The following is a 14,041-nucleotide window of genomic DNA, read 5'->3' on the forward strand; positions in this document are numbered from 1 at the left end:
GAAGGGACAGAGGAGGCATATAATAATTATTTGCAACAAACCTGATAAAGCATTAAGTAACTATTTAAGCAAATTTAATAAGTTAATAATTTAATACAGCCAATTATTCATTTATTCAACACATATAAAAGAGATATACGAAAAACACAATAGAGATAAATGCAATGCCATAACTTTAGGTAGTTCTAGATCACTTAACTACTTACCAAATATATGAAAATGAGTAAATTCCGATCCCGAGTAACAACTTACCTTGTGTTAGCGACAACTGAATTATATGTAAAAGCTTGTGAAAATGCTTCTCACAAATAAACTTGTTTTTCTGTAAATTCTAATAAAGGATGTATAAGTGCAATTAATATTATAAACTTGGTCTATTGCTGTCGTGAGGTACTACATACATATTAAATATCAACTTTTCGAAAGCATTGAAGCTTGTGGTAGAATTTATAAATAACCCTATCTAAAGAACCAACATAAACTTCATTTCAAATCCAACTCACAAGTCATTAGAATCCTTTAAAGATGTCTCTAAATAGTAAAGTGCAAGTTTAATTTACTGTGGGCAGAAGACACTCTGAGTAAACAGACTATCACCATATGTATATATGCATTTCATTTACCATACCTCCAAGTCTCATTGGGTGAAAGTTTGTGGAAGTGAAATTTATTTCCTTTTGGAGGCACTTCTTGAGATAAGGGCAGAATCGGTTGTTAATTAACAGTGTGGTGTGTCAACCCTCGTTTGGTGCAAAATAATTTTCTGGTAGATGGACAAACGGAAAGATATCGAGAAGTTCTTTTTCGCTCAGCATTTTCACAAGTGACAAAAAATACCCAGCACCATACTGCCAAAGTTTGTGAACTTTTCAAATGCAAATGCGAAATTTTCCAATTATTGACGTCCAATTGTGAGGGTGAAGAGACTAATTTTTCTCCAGACAAAAATTTTCTTCATTTTCGCCCTGGATATAGCAGAAGAGCTTGGGCATGATAGAGAAAGAGATGGTGCCCAGGGATTTAATTGCCAATTAAACTGTCAGAAAGTGGTATCGTTTTGACTTACGATTAGATTTGGCGATATAGTGGCCTGAGGCAAAATGTATGTTTTAGATTTAACCCCAGTACTTGTAACATACTGCTGCCTCTCACCAGCTTTATCTCCCTCATCGTCATCCCATTCCCGTAAGTCCTCTTCCAAAAATTCAACAGAATTGTTACGGTGTTGCTATAAGTGCGGATCCGTACAAAAGGGTTGATCCTAAGGGGGAGATTTTGGGGTGAAACTTTATAACATTATTATCTTGTACTTCTTTAAAGTGATTATTCAATTTTTTTTTCTAAAAATCTTCTTGCTTTGGAAAATATTGCGTACACAATGAAAACTTGTCGCACTTTTGCCAAACAAACAAAAATGATATAGAAAATTTGAGCGAAAAAAAGTTCGTATAACGAAATAAGCATTTTATTGTCATAAATTATGACATTCGCGGAGCAATTTTTCTTAATTACAAAACAGCAAAATTAAGATAACTTGCCAAAAAAGAAAAGGTCTAACGAGAGGGAAATGGATGAACAGTCACTAACAAGAAATTGCTTTTAAGAGAGGACCAAGTGGAAGAAGGACTCTTGAGTTTTTCGGATCTTTTTTTTCCCAAACTCCCACATCTTTTCCTACCCAGGGAGCCTATATGCTTGGTGTCTCTTGAGTGGACAAAAGGCACAAAGAAGAATCAATCTCATGTTGTTGGGGTTTGGGTGAATGAGGGCAACGGGGAAAAAAGAAAACTCACGAGATGATATATTTATCTGGTGGAGAGATGGTACCTCGAGATTTCCACTCTGTTGACCTCTGTATTGTCATCATTAAGCTCTCTCTTGTCTTTTCCCCTTTTTTCACCATGGACATTTTCACTTTGTAAGACACTCTATTTTTTTCAGCGATAATGTGTCCTTGTTTTGTTGTTTGAACTTTTTAAGTCAAACTTGTCCCTTTTATTAGTTTCTCTTAAGGGGATAATCTACAAAGGCATCATGACAATACATAGGGCCATTCATTCATTCATCCATTTTCAACCGCTTGACCCAATTGTGGTCGCGGGCTTAGGACACTTAGGTTAACCACTTACGCCTGTCTGTCCTCCGCCACTTCAGGAAGATGTTCGAGTTCGATCTCAAGAAGCTCTCAAGGCTAGATCCTGAATCTGATTCAGCCACCTTGTCCTAGAACTACAAAATGCTCACGTGGCATTGTCAGAAGTCACATATTTAAGATTCCTGGCAATTCAAATGATGAATTGTGAAGAAACCGGTGAGCGTCGGGAATATAGGGCAGCTCAGAAAAACAACGATTCTTCCCAAAGCTTTCGGCTCAGTCTCCAAGCCTTCCTCAGTGGTCAAATCTAACAATTCCTTGCTTTGTCATATGGTCCAGGGATACACAGGGCATGGGATTTTGAGGGAACTGTACTTTAATTTCTAATATTTTGCTAATTTTGTGGCAGTTTACAATATTTTAGCTTCACACTTTTTGGTTTTCTTTCTCACAAATTAGCAAAATATTAGAAATTGAAGTACAGTTCCCTCAAAATCCCAAGCCCTGTGCATTCCTGGACCATATGACAAAGCAAGGAATTGTTAGATTTGACCACTGAGGAAGGCTTGGAGACTGAGCCGAAAGCTTTGGGAAGAATCGTTGTTTTTCTGAGCTGCCCTATATCCCCGACGCTCACCGGTTTCTTCACAATTCACCATTTGAATTGCCAGGAATCTTAAATATGTGACTTCTGACAATGCCACGTGAGCTGAAATGGCAATGTCACGGCTACAGAATCGCATTTTCGAAAAAGCTCTCCTAAGATTCGAATCCAATTTGTCATATGGCATTGCCAAGAGCGTTACAGAATTCTCCTACTGGAAACACAATTTAGTTGGATTAGTTGAAAAATTGTTTGAAAACGATCTTTATAATATGTAAAAAAGAATTCTTTGCAAATAAATAATTTTAATGTCTTTCTAGCCACTAAAGAAGATCCCCATATGATGATCGAAAACTCTTCTTGATTTTCTGAACCAAGATCCAACGTATTCCTCCTTTTGCCTACATCTCGTTTGGAAAGATTGGGTTGCTTCTTGTATATCTATCACTTTCTTTTCCGATTTCTTTTTCTGAATCTCAGAGTTTCAGACAGTACCTGACTTATCACTTTTGGTTTACAAAGTTGCAATTTCACAGGATAGAGTCCTCAAGTGTATTTTACGGATACTACCCTTAAGGGTATTCTAAATTAAATAATAGCTCCATATTCAAGATTTAAAAGCTCAAACTTTGAATAGCTTCTAGAGCTTGTGTCTAGGTATTTCAATTGCTTGAGAATACCCTTAAAGGTATTCTAAAACCTAAAGGTGATACCCTTAATCGAAAATGCTAAATAAAACTCGTCTAAAAAAAAATATTTGTAGGGAAAATTTATGAAACGTGATTTAACAACGCGTTAAAAGAATACACTGTTTATTACTTTTTCGGAATTAAACCTTAAAATTTTTCTCAAACCCTCCAAAACCATCTAAAACTGAATCCACTGAAACTCAATTCTGAAATAAATAAAATTCATTCATAGAGCTGTCGATCCAATTCGAGGCTTCACTCGAAATGCCAAATAGGATCCATTCCTTAAGAATAGGATGGCTTGCACCATATTATATTATTACATATTACACTGGAAATATTTGTAAACGAATTAAACAATGAAACATTCTTTCAAGTCTTAATTTGAATTAAGATTTTTGCCTTAACTAAAATGAGATTAATTTTCTCAAAATTAGAACGAATTCGAATAACACTGACTTTGCTAAATACTGTAAATACTTCCTTTATAAGGAATTTTGAAGCTAATATTTCACTATACCGGAAAATTATTCTCTGGGCGATTTCATATGGTCTCCCCCACCCAGAAGGGTATAATACTTACATGTGTTTTGTTCCTAAATCCTAAATCTCAGTGTAGTTGAGGATTCTTGCACAAAAGTAACCCAACATAAATTGGTATTGTTTCCATTCCTTATTCCCGAGCACCGTCCGCATTGTCTTTGGTGGTGTATAGGGAGCCTTTGGGGGATGGAAGATGTAAGTTAGGATGGTGGTGACAAGGGTGGTTCCTTGCAGAATTCGCAAAGTCAACTCTATCTTTGGGATACCTGGGAGGTGTTATATAATGCTCTGTTGTCGTTTTCCCTGTCAATTCCCGCCGGATTTAGCTACTGCTGCTTACACTGGATTGTCATTTCTATTCAAATTCAGTTCGGCAACATTGTGGATTTAATCTCTTCGGCAGCCCCAGGATGAAAATGGGAATGGGGATGGTATAAAGCGTGTTGGGCTTTCATCTCACATGCCAATTTATTGCACAGCACATTTTCCCGAGCAATGTGAAGTGACTGGGAAAAATCTCTCAACTTTGCTTGAATTTTAACACAAGCATAAAACATTTTACATTGGTAGTCCTGTCGAATTCGTCGACAATTTCCCAAGACACCATCAAATAGATGAAAAACCCCTTTCCAAGATGCTTTTCCTATCAGTTTCATATTTCACACTCTTCCTATTCTCTCTACAGTTAACAGCAGAGAGAATGGTTTTAAGTTTCCAAATTGAATTTGTGGAAAAAGTAATGGATTAATGCTAGCATCAATTTCTCAATCTGCTTCCTTTTCCACCTCATGATTTTTCTAGGGTGTCCTGGGACCATGTTTCGATGGAGTTTTCCACTACAATCCATTTCGTTTACTCAATAAGTAATTTTTCAATCAATTGTTGAAATTTAAATTAGAATGGAAACTTCGAATAATTTACAACATTCCATTCAAACTTTATAGCGTTTATAGCTGATGGATATTTCTATTTTGCCTTAATCAGTTCATTAACATATAACGTATTTACTTTTTAGAATAGCTTTTTCAAACTATGAAATATTCCAACATAGGGGAATGTAGGCATGGTTCGCACAGAGTGAACCTTCAAACGATGCGAATTTTCTCTGTTTTGCAAAGAGCTGACCTACCATTTCTCATCTGGTTTCATGAGCTTAATAATTATCTACATATATAATGGCTAAGAAATGACGAACTAGCTCTTTACAAACAAAGAGAAAATTTGTGTTGTTTGAAGGTTCACTCTGTCCGAACCATGTCAACATTCCCCGACTAATAAAGAATAGAAAGCATCGCATAGAAGAAAGCTTTGAAAACTTTTTTAATTCTTAATTAGAATTTGAAAAACAAATTAAATTAGATTTAATCTAGTTTAGAGAAGTACAAGAAAAATTTCAGGCTTCAAACACTTCCTATTTTAACCATATTCCTTTAAGGGGTTAGACGGGTTGCGCAGACTAAAAAACAGCAGTTTTTCTTCACATTTTAACTGCTCGAACTCCAAGAGAGAGCAGTTTCCACATTCGACTTTTTACTGCTCGATCTCAAAGAGAGAGCTGTTATATAATCGTTTTTTTTTCAACTTTTCACTGTTTCGGAGCTTAAACGATAAGAGATATCGACTTCCAGTCTTCGATGACCCCCAATAAAAAAAACAATATCTCTCGACGTTTTTTCCCCTCCCCTTCCCCCCCCTCTATCCCCACCAAAACCATGTTCTTTTGGTTTTTCTCAAAATTGGCCCAAGCTTTTTCAATGATTTTCGGATTATTGACTGCCAAAAGTTAAACCGCTTTGGAAGGCTCATTTTTCACCTGATTTGGTTAAATTTGGATTTTTTGGAAAGCTATTGAAATTCTGAATCCGGCTGTATCGGTCTTCATCGGCAATGAACCGGTTAAGTACCGATTTAGAAATTTTTTTTCTGAAATTTTTTTTAGTTGACCATAACTTTGTTCTCCATCTAGAGGTCAAACGGTAAGAGATATCGACTTCCGGTCTTCGATGACCCCCAGTGAAAAAACAATATCTCTAGACCTTTTGCCCCTTTCTTCTCTCATCCCCTCCCCGCCCCTAAAAACCATGTTTTTTTTTCAGTTTTCTCAAAATTTTCCCAAGCTTTTTCAATGATTTTCGGATATGTTTTAGAGCTAGTCCAGGTGAACATTTCGCTCAAATATACCTATAGTCGAAAAATTCGCCATTTTGAATTATTGAAGGTCAAAGGTCAACATCAATTTGGAGGGCCCATATTTCAACCGATTTGGATAGATTTGGAGTTTTTGGAAAGGTATTGAAATTTCGAACCCATCTGCATCGGTCGTCATCGGTAATGAACCGGTTAAGTACCGATTTTTAAATAATTTTACATCCTCTATAAGTAAAATTCCCTAAAAATAATGTTTTTTCGGTTTTTCTCAAAATTGGCCCAAGCTTTTTCAATGATTTTCGGATATGTTTTAGAGCTAGTCCAGGCGAATATTTCGCCCGAACATACCTATAACCGGAAAATTCGTCATTTTGAATTATTGAAGATCAAAGATCAACCACTTTGGAAGGCTCATTTTTTAACCGATTTGGTTAAATTTGGATTTTTTGGAAAGGTATTCAAATTTCGAATCCGGCAGCATCGGTCTTCATTGGTAATGAATAGGTTAAGAACCGATTTTTGATTTTCAAATGCTTTTGTGATTTATGAGTCAATTTGATCTCTGGTAGATCAGTAATACTAAAAGATCATGCAAAAAAACTAATTCACGGTGAACTCTATCTCGTGTGTTCAAGCATTCCGCAAAGCTGACGCTTTGCCATCTCTTTTTTTTTCAAATTTTCACAATCCTAGCTGCCAAACGGCAAGAGATATTGATTTCCGGTCTTCGGTGCCCGCCCCCCACAAGTCAATATTCTCAATCGAACTGAGTTATACAAATTACCCCCCACCCCTTCTATCTCCTCCAAAAAATATGTTTTTTGACTTTGCAAAAAATTGGCCCTGACGATTTCGTTCATTTTTGGATATGTTTCGGAGGTAGTCCACCTCCGGAGACACCTATCATCGGAAAATTCGCCATTTTGAATTATTCAAGGTCAAGGTAACCACCCTGGAGGGCCTAATTTTTGACGGATATGGACAAATTTGGACTTTTTGAAAGATCTTTTAATTCTGAACCCGACTGTATGGGTCATAATCGGTGATAGATCGAAAAAGTAATGGTAAGAGCTTTATTTTAAATATACTTTTTTTCGCACTTTTTCAGTTCTTTGACCCATATAAAATTCAAACGGTAAGAGATATCAACTTCTGGTCTTCGATGACCCCTCTTCAAGTCGAACACCAGAAAAACTTTCGAAAAGGTATATAAGGCAGAGCTCTTTCTCGGGAGTTCGAGCAGCTCGCGAAGCCTCGGACGCTTTTTCACCTCTTTCTTCTAATTTATATGACATTTCTGTATGACTTTGTATACCATGTAAATCATCGCTGTTCATTGTTCCTTCTCACTCAGCCTACAAATATGTTTTAGTGAAGATATTGTTCCATTGATAATTATTCCCCAGATTTTGGACAAGTCTTTAAATTACTGGATATGACTCTCAATTTTTTGATAAAGGTAGCATAAACCTTAAAGATTTAAATAAAATATTTTGTGTCAGAATTGAAAACATTCAATTCTGACTTAAAGGCTAATTTCACTTCATTAATTGTAAATTTGCCTCACAGTTTTCTACATTTAAAGATTTAAAAGATCTTTCTGACCAGCTTTAAAAATTAAGAAAGCTTAAAGATGTTTGATATTTCCATTTTAGCTTCGTTATGTGTATTTACCTTTCTGTTTTAAAGCTTAAAGAAATTTGACACTTTAAAATTAAAGATATTTACCGGAGAGTACGAAATAGACTTTGGAGATTTATGGGGATTGACTTATCTCAGAATTGAATCACATTGAATTAATATACTTAAATAAATTAAATATATTTAATCTTGATGCAAAAAATCGTAAGGCACTTTTACTGATGTTTTTCTTTTTTGTCGGGGATGGAAATGAGAATTATTCCTGTGATTATCAAGGATGTTCCGAACCACCAGAAAAGGGATGTAGTTTCTCCGAAAATCACCCAACCAAGAAGAGCCTGAACGTTTCAAAGAAAATTAATAAAACCATCTAATAACTAACTACTCGAGAAAAGAATACTTACTGAGGTGAAGTAATTGGTTCCAGAACTCACAACTGTTGCTCCAACACTTCCTCCACTTCCGGAATGCAGTGCTTTTACAAAGAATGTCCAGACCAAAGTGTTGAGGATAATCATAAAAATAATACAACAAGCCTTTAGTGTCCATCCAAGGACATCCTGAAAAGAAATTATTTTGTAATTAAAAAACCTTTAGGTCAATTTTATATTTACCTGGGATTCTACAGTACTGCTTAATTTGCCAAAAACCGAAGCCCCAGCGGCACAGAGTCCCGAGAGAATTGCAAACATATTGGTCAATTCTTGCAAAAATTCTTACTGTGCCAACTGAAATCTCACGCCATTTTAATTATTAGTAATTTGTTTTCAATGAAAGATAATTCACATGAAAATAAATTAGGTTTTATTGAAACAGGACTTTCTTAAATTATTCCTGCCTGGGGAAAAAGCGTTCAGTATCCCGATTTAACCACAATTTTATAAAGCTGAAGCTGGTACATATTTGACTAAACCATTTTTTGAAAACTTCCGTTACTACACAACAAAATGTTTCAATAGAAATATAGACAATTATCACAGAAAATTGTATCTAAAGTATTTCAGTAAATCTGATTCATAACTTTACAGTTGATAACCTTCAGAGCTATAGGTGACATTTAGTGAAAATATTTGAATTTATTAAAGGAAAAAGGGTAAGTGTGCCTAATTCCGGCCAGCTTGCAATTTCGGCCACCTTTTTTGTTCCTCGAATTTCCATGATTTTTTAGTTTTTTAGAGATTATACAATGCAAAAGAATAACAAAAAATGTAACTTCGACAAACGAGATGACGTGAAAAAGATATTGGAAGAATTCCTGAAGGGCAAGGAACTATGAGAAAGAAGGTGGCCGAAATAGGGCACCAAACAAGGGGTAACTCATACTTATTTTTTCTGACAAGGGTTTTCTTGTTTCTCGGGTTTCGCGAAGCGTTTCTCGGACAATTGACGAGGGTTTCTCAATATAAGTTACCCCTTGGCACCAAAGCTATGTCTATATTTTTATTCATTTTAAAATGTATTAGAATGATTATAGAGTAAATAAAGACGGTAAACTCTTTACAAGGTTCCAAGCAACACTCTTTCAGAAGAAAGACTAAAAAATCACTTTGTATTTAAAATATTACATTTCAAATTTGAGATTTTGACACTTGCATGCAACTATGCCGAAATTTGGCACACTTAAAGGGTTTTTGCATACACAAGCGTAGATAATTTGGTTCAATAAGGACATAATTTTCTCTAGTGTGTAGAGGCCATAAGGGGCAGATTTTGTGAAAATTTTCTTTTGAAGCGCCGAAAAACCGTTTTATTACTATGTGTATTTATTGCTCTGCTCTACACTGTTTTTTTTTCTGTGTGACTGAAAAATATATGTACTTGTAAAATATGTACAAGCTTCAGATTGCTTACAAAACACAAATAAAACTGTCAAGTGTGGTTGAAGACTTAAGCACCAGGGGAACTCATATCTTACAAGAAAACATCGCATAGAAATTGCGCCAAAATCCATCTAGTGTTTCTTTTTTTTTATTTTTTCAAGAAAAAAAGAATTAGAACCATTAGGACAATGTCTAACGAAACAATTAAACAGTGGTAATTTTAAATTTAAATTTTATTTTTCTTTTGAAAAGATTAAATGTTTGTGTGCATTTTCTATGTTTCCAGAGGTAGAATTTTACGCATGTTTGTCTACAATTCAAGATTCAAATGTAAACAATTGTAGAAAAAATAATTTATTGCGTAAATTTTAACATGGTACACGAAAAATCCAGAAGTAAAGAAATGTAGGGGAATGTTGGTATGGTTCGCACAGAGTGAACCTTCAAACAACGCAAATTTTCTCTTTGTGTACAAAGAGCTAGTTCGTCACTTCATAAGGCGTCTACACACTAGTAGCATTTTTTTTTTAAAAATGCCTTTTTTAAAAAATTCTGACGTTTCTGCATATAAGGATAGAGGAAATTTTCTTTAAAATGGCATTTTTTAGAGAAATTTCTACTAGTGTGTAGACGCCATTAGCCACAAGATAGGTAATTATTAAGCTCATGAGACGAGATTAGAAATGGTAAGTCAGCTCTTTACAAACGAGAGAAAATTCACATCGTTTGACGGTTCACTCTATGCGGCCTACATTACCGTATTGCTCATTTCAGTAGTGAAAAAAATTAGTCAATTAAAGATTAAATTTGAGTTGAATTTTATTTTAAAACTTTCTTAAATACTGAAATTGTCATGAAGAATTTTAGGAAAAGGGAAATAAGGAATTTTTCATTTTATCTGCAACTGTTTTAGATAATAAATAAACATTTTTGATTCAATTGTGTAAGTATTTAGATTTTTTTATTAACAAAATCTTAGTATTTTACTGAACGTTTTTAATATTTTACTGCTCGTTCGTTTTTTACCATAAAGAACTCATTCAAATTGACTTTGCGGTTTTGTTTTTATTAATTTTCATTTTAAGAACTCTTTATTACTGATGATATTTTAGAAAGTTCTCAGTTTTTGAACTAAAGAAGTAATTATATAGTTTTGTATCGATAGGGATGAAAATTCATTAAAGATATACGGAAAAACATGAAATGTTGGACGCCAGAGTATATGCAAAGTCTGAAAGACTTCCCCTACCTAAGGAATATGAAAATTCCACTAAGATAAATAAATAAAAAGTTATCAATAATTTTTCCGTATCAGGCTTAATTTAATTTAAATAATTTTTTATCAATAAATTTTGAGACATTAATGACCAAAATTGAATATCTCTTCAAATATTCTCTTGAATATTCTTTATAGATTATTTCTAATTTTTTATTCACCAAAATGTTAATTAACTTGCTAAACATACCGAATAGGAATGTTATTGATTACCTTTTGATTGTTTACAAAAGAGTCGACTATCGTGGAGATTTCCAGATAGATGTCGAGTAACTGCCCATCTCAGCTTAACAAATGCGCAGATTGACTCTTTTGGAGTCTACTCACGTTGAAATGTCAGTGAAGCAACAGAAACAGTTAAATTGTTCACAATTTCGTGAATATCCGCAGAGAACACCATGGATTATTTGGAGGAGATCAATGTATATCTGCTAAACGTAAATTCCATCTTTATTGTCAAGATCACCATTACTTTCATCCTAACCATCGTGACAATCATCTTGTGGAAGCGTCTGAGGCCACCTGAAGAAGTGAGTATAGAATAATTTGCTTGGTACAGGAGACTTCCATACTCAAGTGCCTCCTTTTAATCTCTTGTTCTGTAACTGAATTGCTATCTTTTTCTTTGTAGAGTTCCAAATCAAAAGCGAGGGAAAATATTGAAGATAGCGATGAGGAATTAGAGGAAGAGACTTCTGGTCAGGAATTGGGACTTATGGGAAAGATCAAGTCCGCCAAACTGCGTGAAATGGAACAAAAACTCTCGGAGGAGCAGAAAACGCAAGAAAACGAGTAAGAAAACACCTTTAAACTTGCCATAAATTAGAATTAAAATATTCTACTTAAACATCTTTCAGAATCCAGAAGCAGCAACTGGCAGCTATTTTCGAGTTGCTGAAGAAACAGCAGGAAGAACTAAATGCTGAAAAAATTACTGAAGATGACTTTAATGCGCAGCTCAAACTGTATCGCTGATGAGTCTTTGTCTGCAAAATGATTATCCAAAGATTTGGTATTACATCGATGCTCTATCTAGTCGTCACCAAATTAACTAATTTGAATGCAGACCAACGACTGGTAGCATCTGTGCAAATCCTCATGAATGATGAATAGCTTTCTCGTTGTACTCTTTTTGTGATTAAGTACACTAACAAAATTTTATAATAATTGTTTTATTATTTTCTGTTGAATGACGAGTTGACGTTATATATTTGTTCTTGGGTAATTTATTGTCACCAGAGAGCAAAATATTTAAAGTCAATTAAGGCAATTTTTTAAAAAATCAGACGGCGCTGAAATTCTGATTTATACAAGTCGGATTTAACATAGAAATATAAAGTTGAGCTGTGTCTTAAGTGATTGCCTTTTCAAATAATACCCTCTTGATAATTTTTGTTTATGTTTCTTTTTTTCGAAAATGGCTATTACGAGTTCTATTATGCTCTGATATCTTTCGGAGATAGCCCAGGCGAACATATCGTACACGCATACCTTCACTGAGAAAAAAAAGAGGGTGCGATTAACTTTTTTTTCCTCATAACATTAACACTTTTTAGATGTAAAACTATATCAACATTTTTTAACGTTAATTTTACACTTTTTGAAGGGTAAAATTAACATGAAAAAGGCTAACTTTAACCCCTATTACACCTAAAAAGGGTAATATTTACACCGATTTGAGATCAATACTGCAGGGTAAAATTAACATTTCCGGAATGCTATTTTAACTTTTTCGGATTTCTTTCAGTGTTCAACCGATTTGCTTACATTTGATTTTTTTTGAAAGGTCTTGAAATTTCCATACCGGCTGCATCACCCAATCGGTAATAAATTCGTAAAGTACTTGTAGGGTGGTGTCACCACTTCTCGCCACCTATAGTTAAATCGAAGAAAAATCATATAATACGAGTAATAAAAAGGACATCAGGAAGAAAAACCAACGCTGAATATATTTTTTAATAATATTCTCCAAAATAATTGAGCTTGGGCCTTTTCAAGTAGGTGGCGAGAAGTGGTTATTTTTGAATTTTTAATAAAAATATTTTTTTTAAGTAAGTCACCGTTAAATTAAGGGACTATTAGTTTGATATATCTATAGACAACATATCTAAGTAACTTTGTGTCAAATTAAGTTACTTTATAATAAGGGTTTAAAAATTATATTTAAATTAATTTCAGTTTTTCCTAAAAGTGGCGAAAAGTGGTTAGGGTAAATGTCCTAATTCAAAACCATTTCCAGACGCTTTAACTTTGACAGAAGATTCAACATATTAAGTTCATATTTTTTCTGAAGAGAATTAGATAAATTTGCTCCTTGACTCTCCTAGAACGTTACTGTTTAGTGAAAATTTTTTAAATATAATTTGAAAACTTCCTAAATACAAGAAAAATACGCGAGCGTAAAATGTTTCTATTGGAAACATATTAATCCAAATGGAGACAAGGGAAAGTTTCTAATTGGAGACAGACAGTGTAAGTGAAACCGCGACGACAGGCTCCAAAACCTAGTTGAGTTGCTGTTGAGTGCAGGATTTGTTCTTATTCCTGGTCTTTTCTCCTTTCCCATCTAAAACAATAAGAAAATCTCTCCAAAAAATCTTATTTCCGGGGTTTTCTATTGAAGCATTTGCAGGTACTTCAGAAAAACCCTTTTTGTTCACGAAATAGGTAATTATTTCATTTGAAATCTTCACGTACCGTTATCAATTAAGATTAGCACTTCATTTAACTAAAATTATCCAGAAATATGACATAAATGTTAATCAAAACGAATAAGCAACAGTTACATCATTGTGTTTTTCATTGGAAAACATTGTCGATCGATGAAAAATTCGATGGTGAAAAGGTACACTTTTAATTTTTCTAAGAAATTAACAAATTAAAATTTGTGAATATGAATGGATTTTCGCTTTATTTGGAGCAAAACTAACTAAATAATTAAACTGTGGTATAGAAAATATATAAATATAATAATTTAGTACTGTATTAATCATGAAAATAATGACGTTTCCATTTGGAGTAGCGAAAAATTTCCATTTGGAGCAGGTTTTGAATTAGCTTAATTTACCCTACTCCACCCTAATTTTTTTTATCTTTATATATCTTTTTCTATTTGTGTGAAAATTTGTTACTGGGTTAGAAGTCAAACCTAAGTCAAACTATAAGAGATATCAATTTCTGTAGGGGAATGTAGGCAAGCTTCACACGTGTGAGCTTTCGAACGAT

General features: G+C 34.1%; 2 protein-coding genes across 2 annotated transcripts; one reads left to right on the forward strand and one right to left on the reverse strand.

The window, feature by feature from the left end:
* Positions 1–7,879: 7,879 nt before the first annotated feature.
* On the reverse strand, positions 7,880–8,654 carry LOC129800912 (transmembrane protein 42-like). Its single transcript, XM_055845649.1, has 3 exons — positions 8,335–8,654; positions 8,125–8,280; positions 7,880–8,058 (listed from the first exon to the last, which is right to left on the reverse strand). The coding sequence occupies exons 1-3, from the start codon at positions 8,410–8,412 to the stop codon at positions 7,936–7,938; spliced, it is 357 nt and encodes a 118-aa protein (XP_055701624.1). The 5' UTR covers positions 8,413–8,654; the 3' UTR covers positions 7,880–7,935.
* A 2,458-nt stretch (positions 8,655–11,112) lies between these two features.
* On the forward strand, positions 11,113–11,983 carry LOC129800322 (matrix-remodeling-associated protein 7). The gene is made up of 3 exons (XM_055844620.1): positions 11,113–11,346; positions 11,448–11,608; positions 11,674–11,983. Exons 1-3 carry the CDS (start codon positions 11,215–11,217, stop codon positions 11,789–11,791), a joined length of 411 nt encoding a protein of 136 aa, XP_055700595.1. The 5' UTR covers positions 11,113–11,214; the 3' UTR covers positions 11,792–11,983.
* The last annotated feature ends 2,058 nt before the right edge of the window (positions 11,984–14,041 follow it).

Source organism: Phlebotomus papatasi, chromosome 2 (genome assembly GCF_024763615.1).
Source record: "Phlebotomus papatasi isolate M1 chromosome 2, Ppap_2.1, whole genome shotgun sequence".
NCBI classification, from domain to species: Eukaryota; Metazoa; Arthropoda; class Insecta; order Diptera; family Psychodidae; genus Phlebotomus; species Phlebotomus papatasi.

Bases quoted from the DNA above. Each gene is read 5' to 3' on its own strand.
- LOC129800912 (XM_055845649.1), bottom strand. From the start codon at position 8,412: ATGTTTGCAATTCTCTCGGGACTCTGTGCCGCTGGGGCTTCGGTTTTT. The intron at 8,281-8,334 runs GTAAATATAAAA...ATTTCTTTTCAG, and splicing joins GCAGTACTGTAGAATCCCAG to GATGTCCTTGGATGGACACT. The intron at 8,059-8,124 runs GTAAGTATTCTT...TGAAACGTTCAG, and splicing joins GAACCAATTACTTCACCTCA to GCTCTTCTTGGTTGGGTGAT.
- LOC129800322 (XM_055844620.1), top strand. From the start codon at position 11,215: ATGGATTATTTGGAGGAGATCAATGTATATCTGCTAAACGTAAATTCC. The intron at 11,347-11,447 runs GTGAGTATAGAA...TTTTCTTTGTAG, and splicing joins GTCTGAGGCCACCTGAAGAA to AGTTCCAAATCAAAAGCGAG. The intron at 11,609-11,673 runs GTAAGAAAACAC...AACATCTTTCAG, and splicing joins CAGAAAACGCAAGAAAACGA to AATCCAGAAGCAGCAACTGG.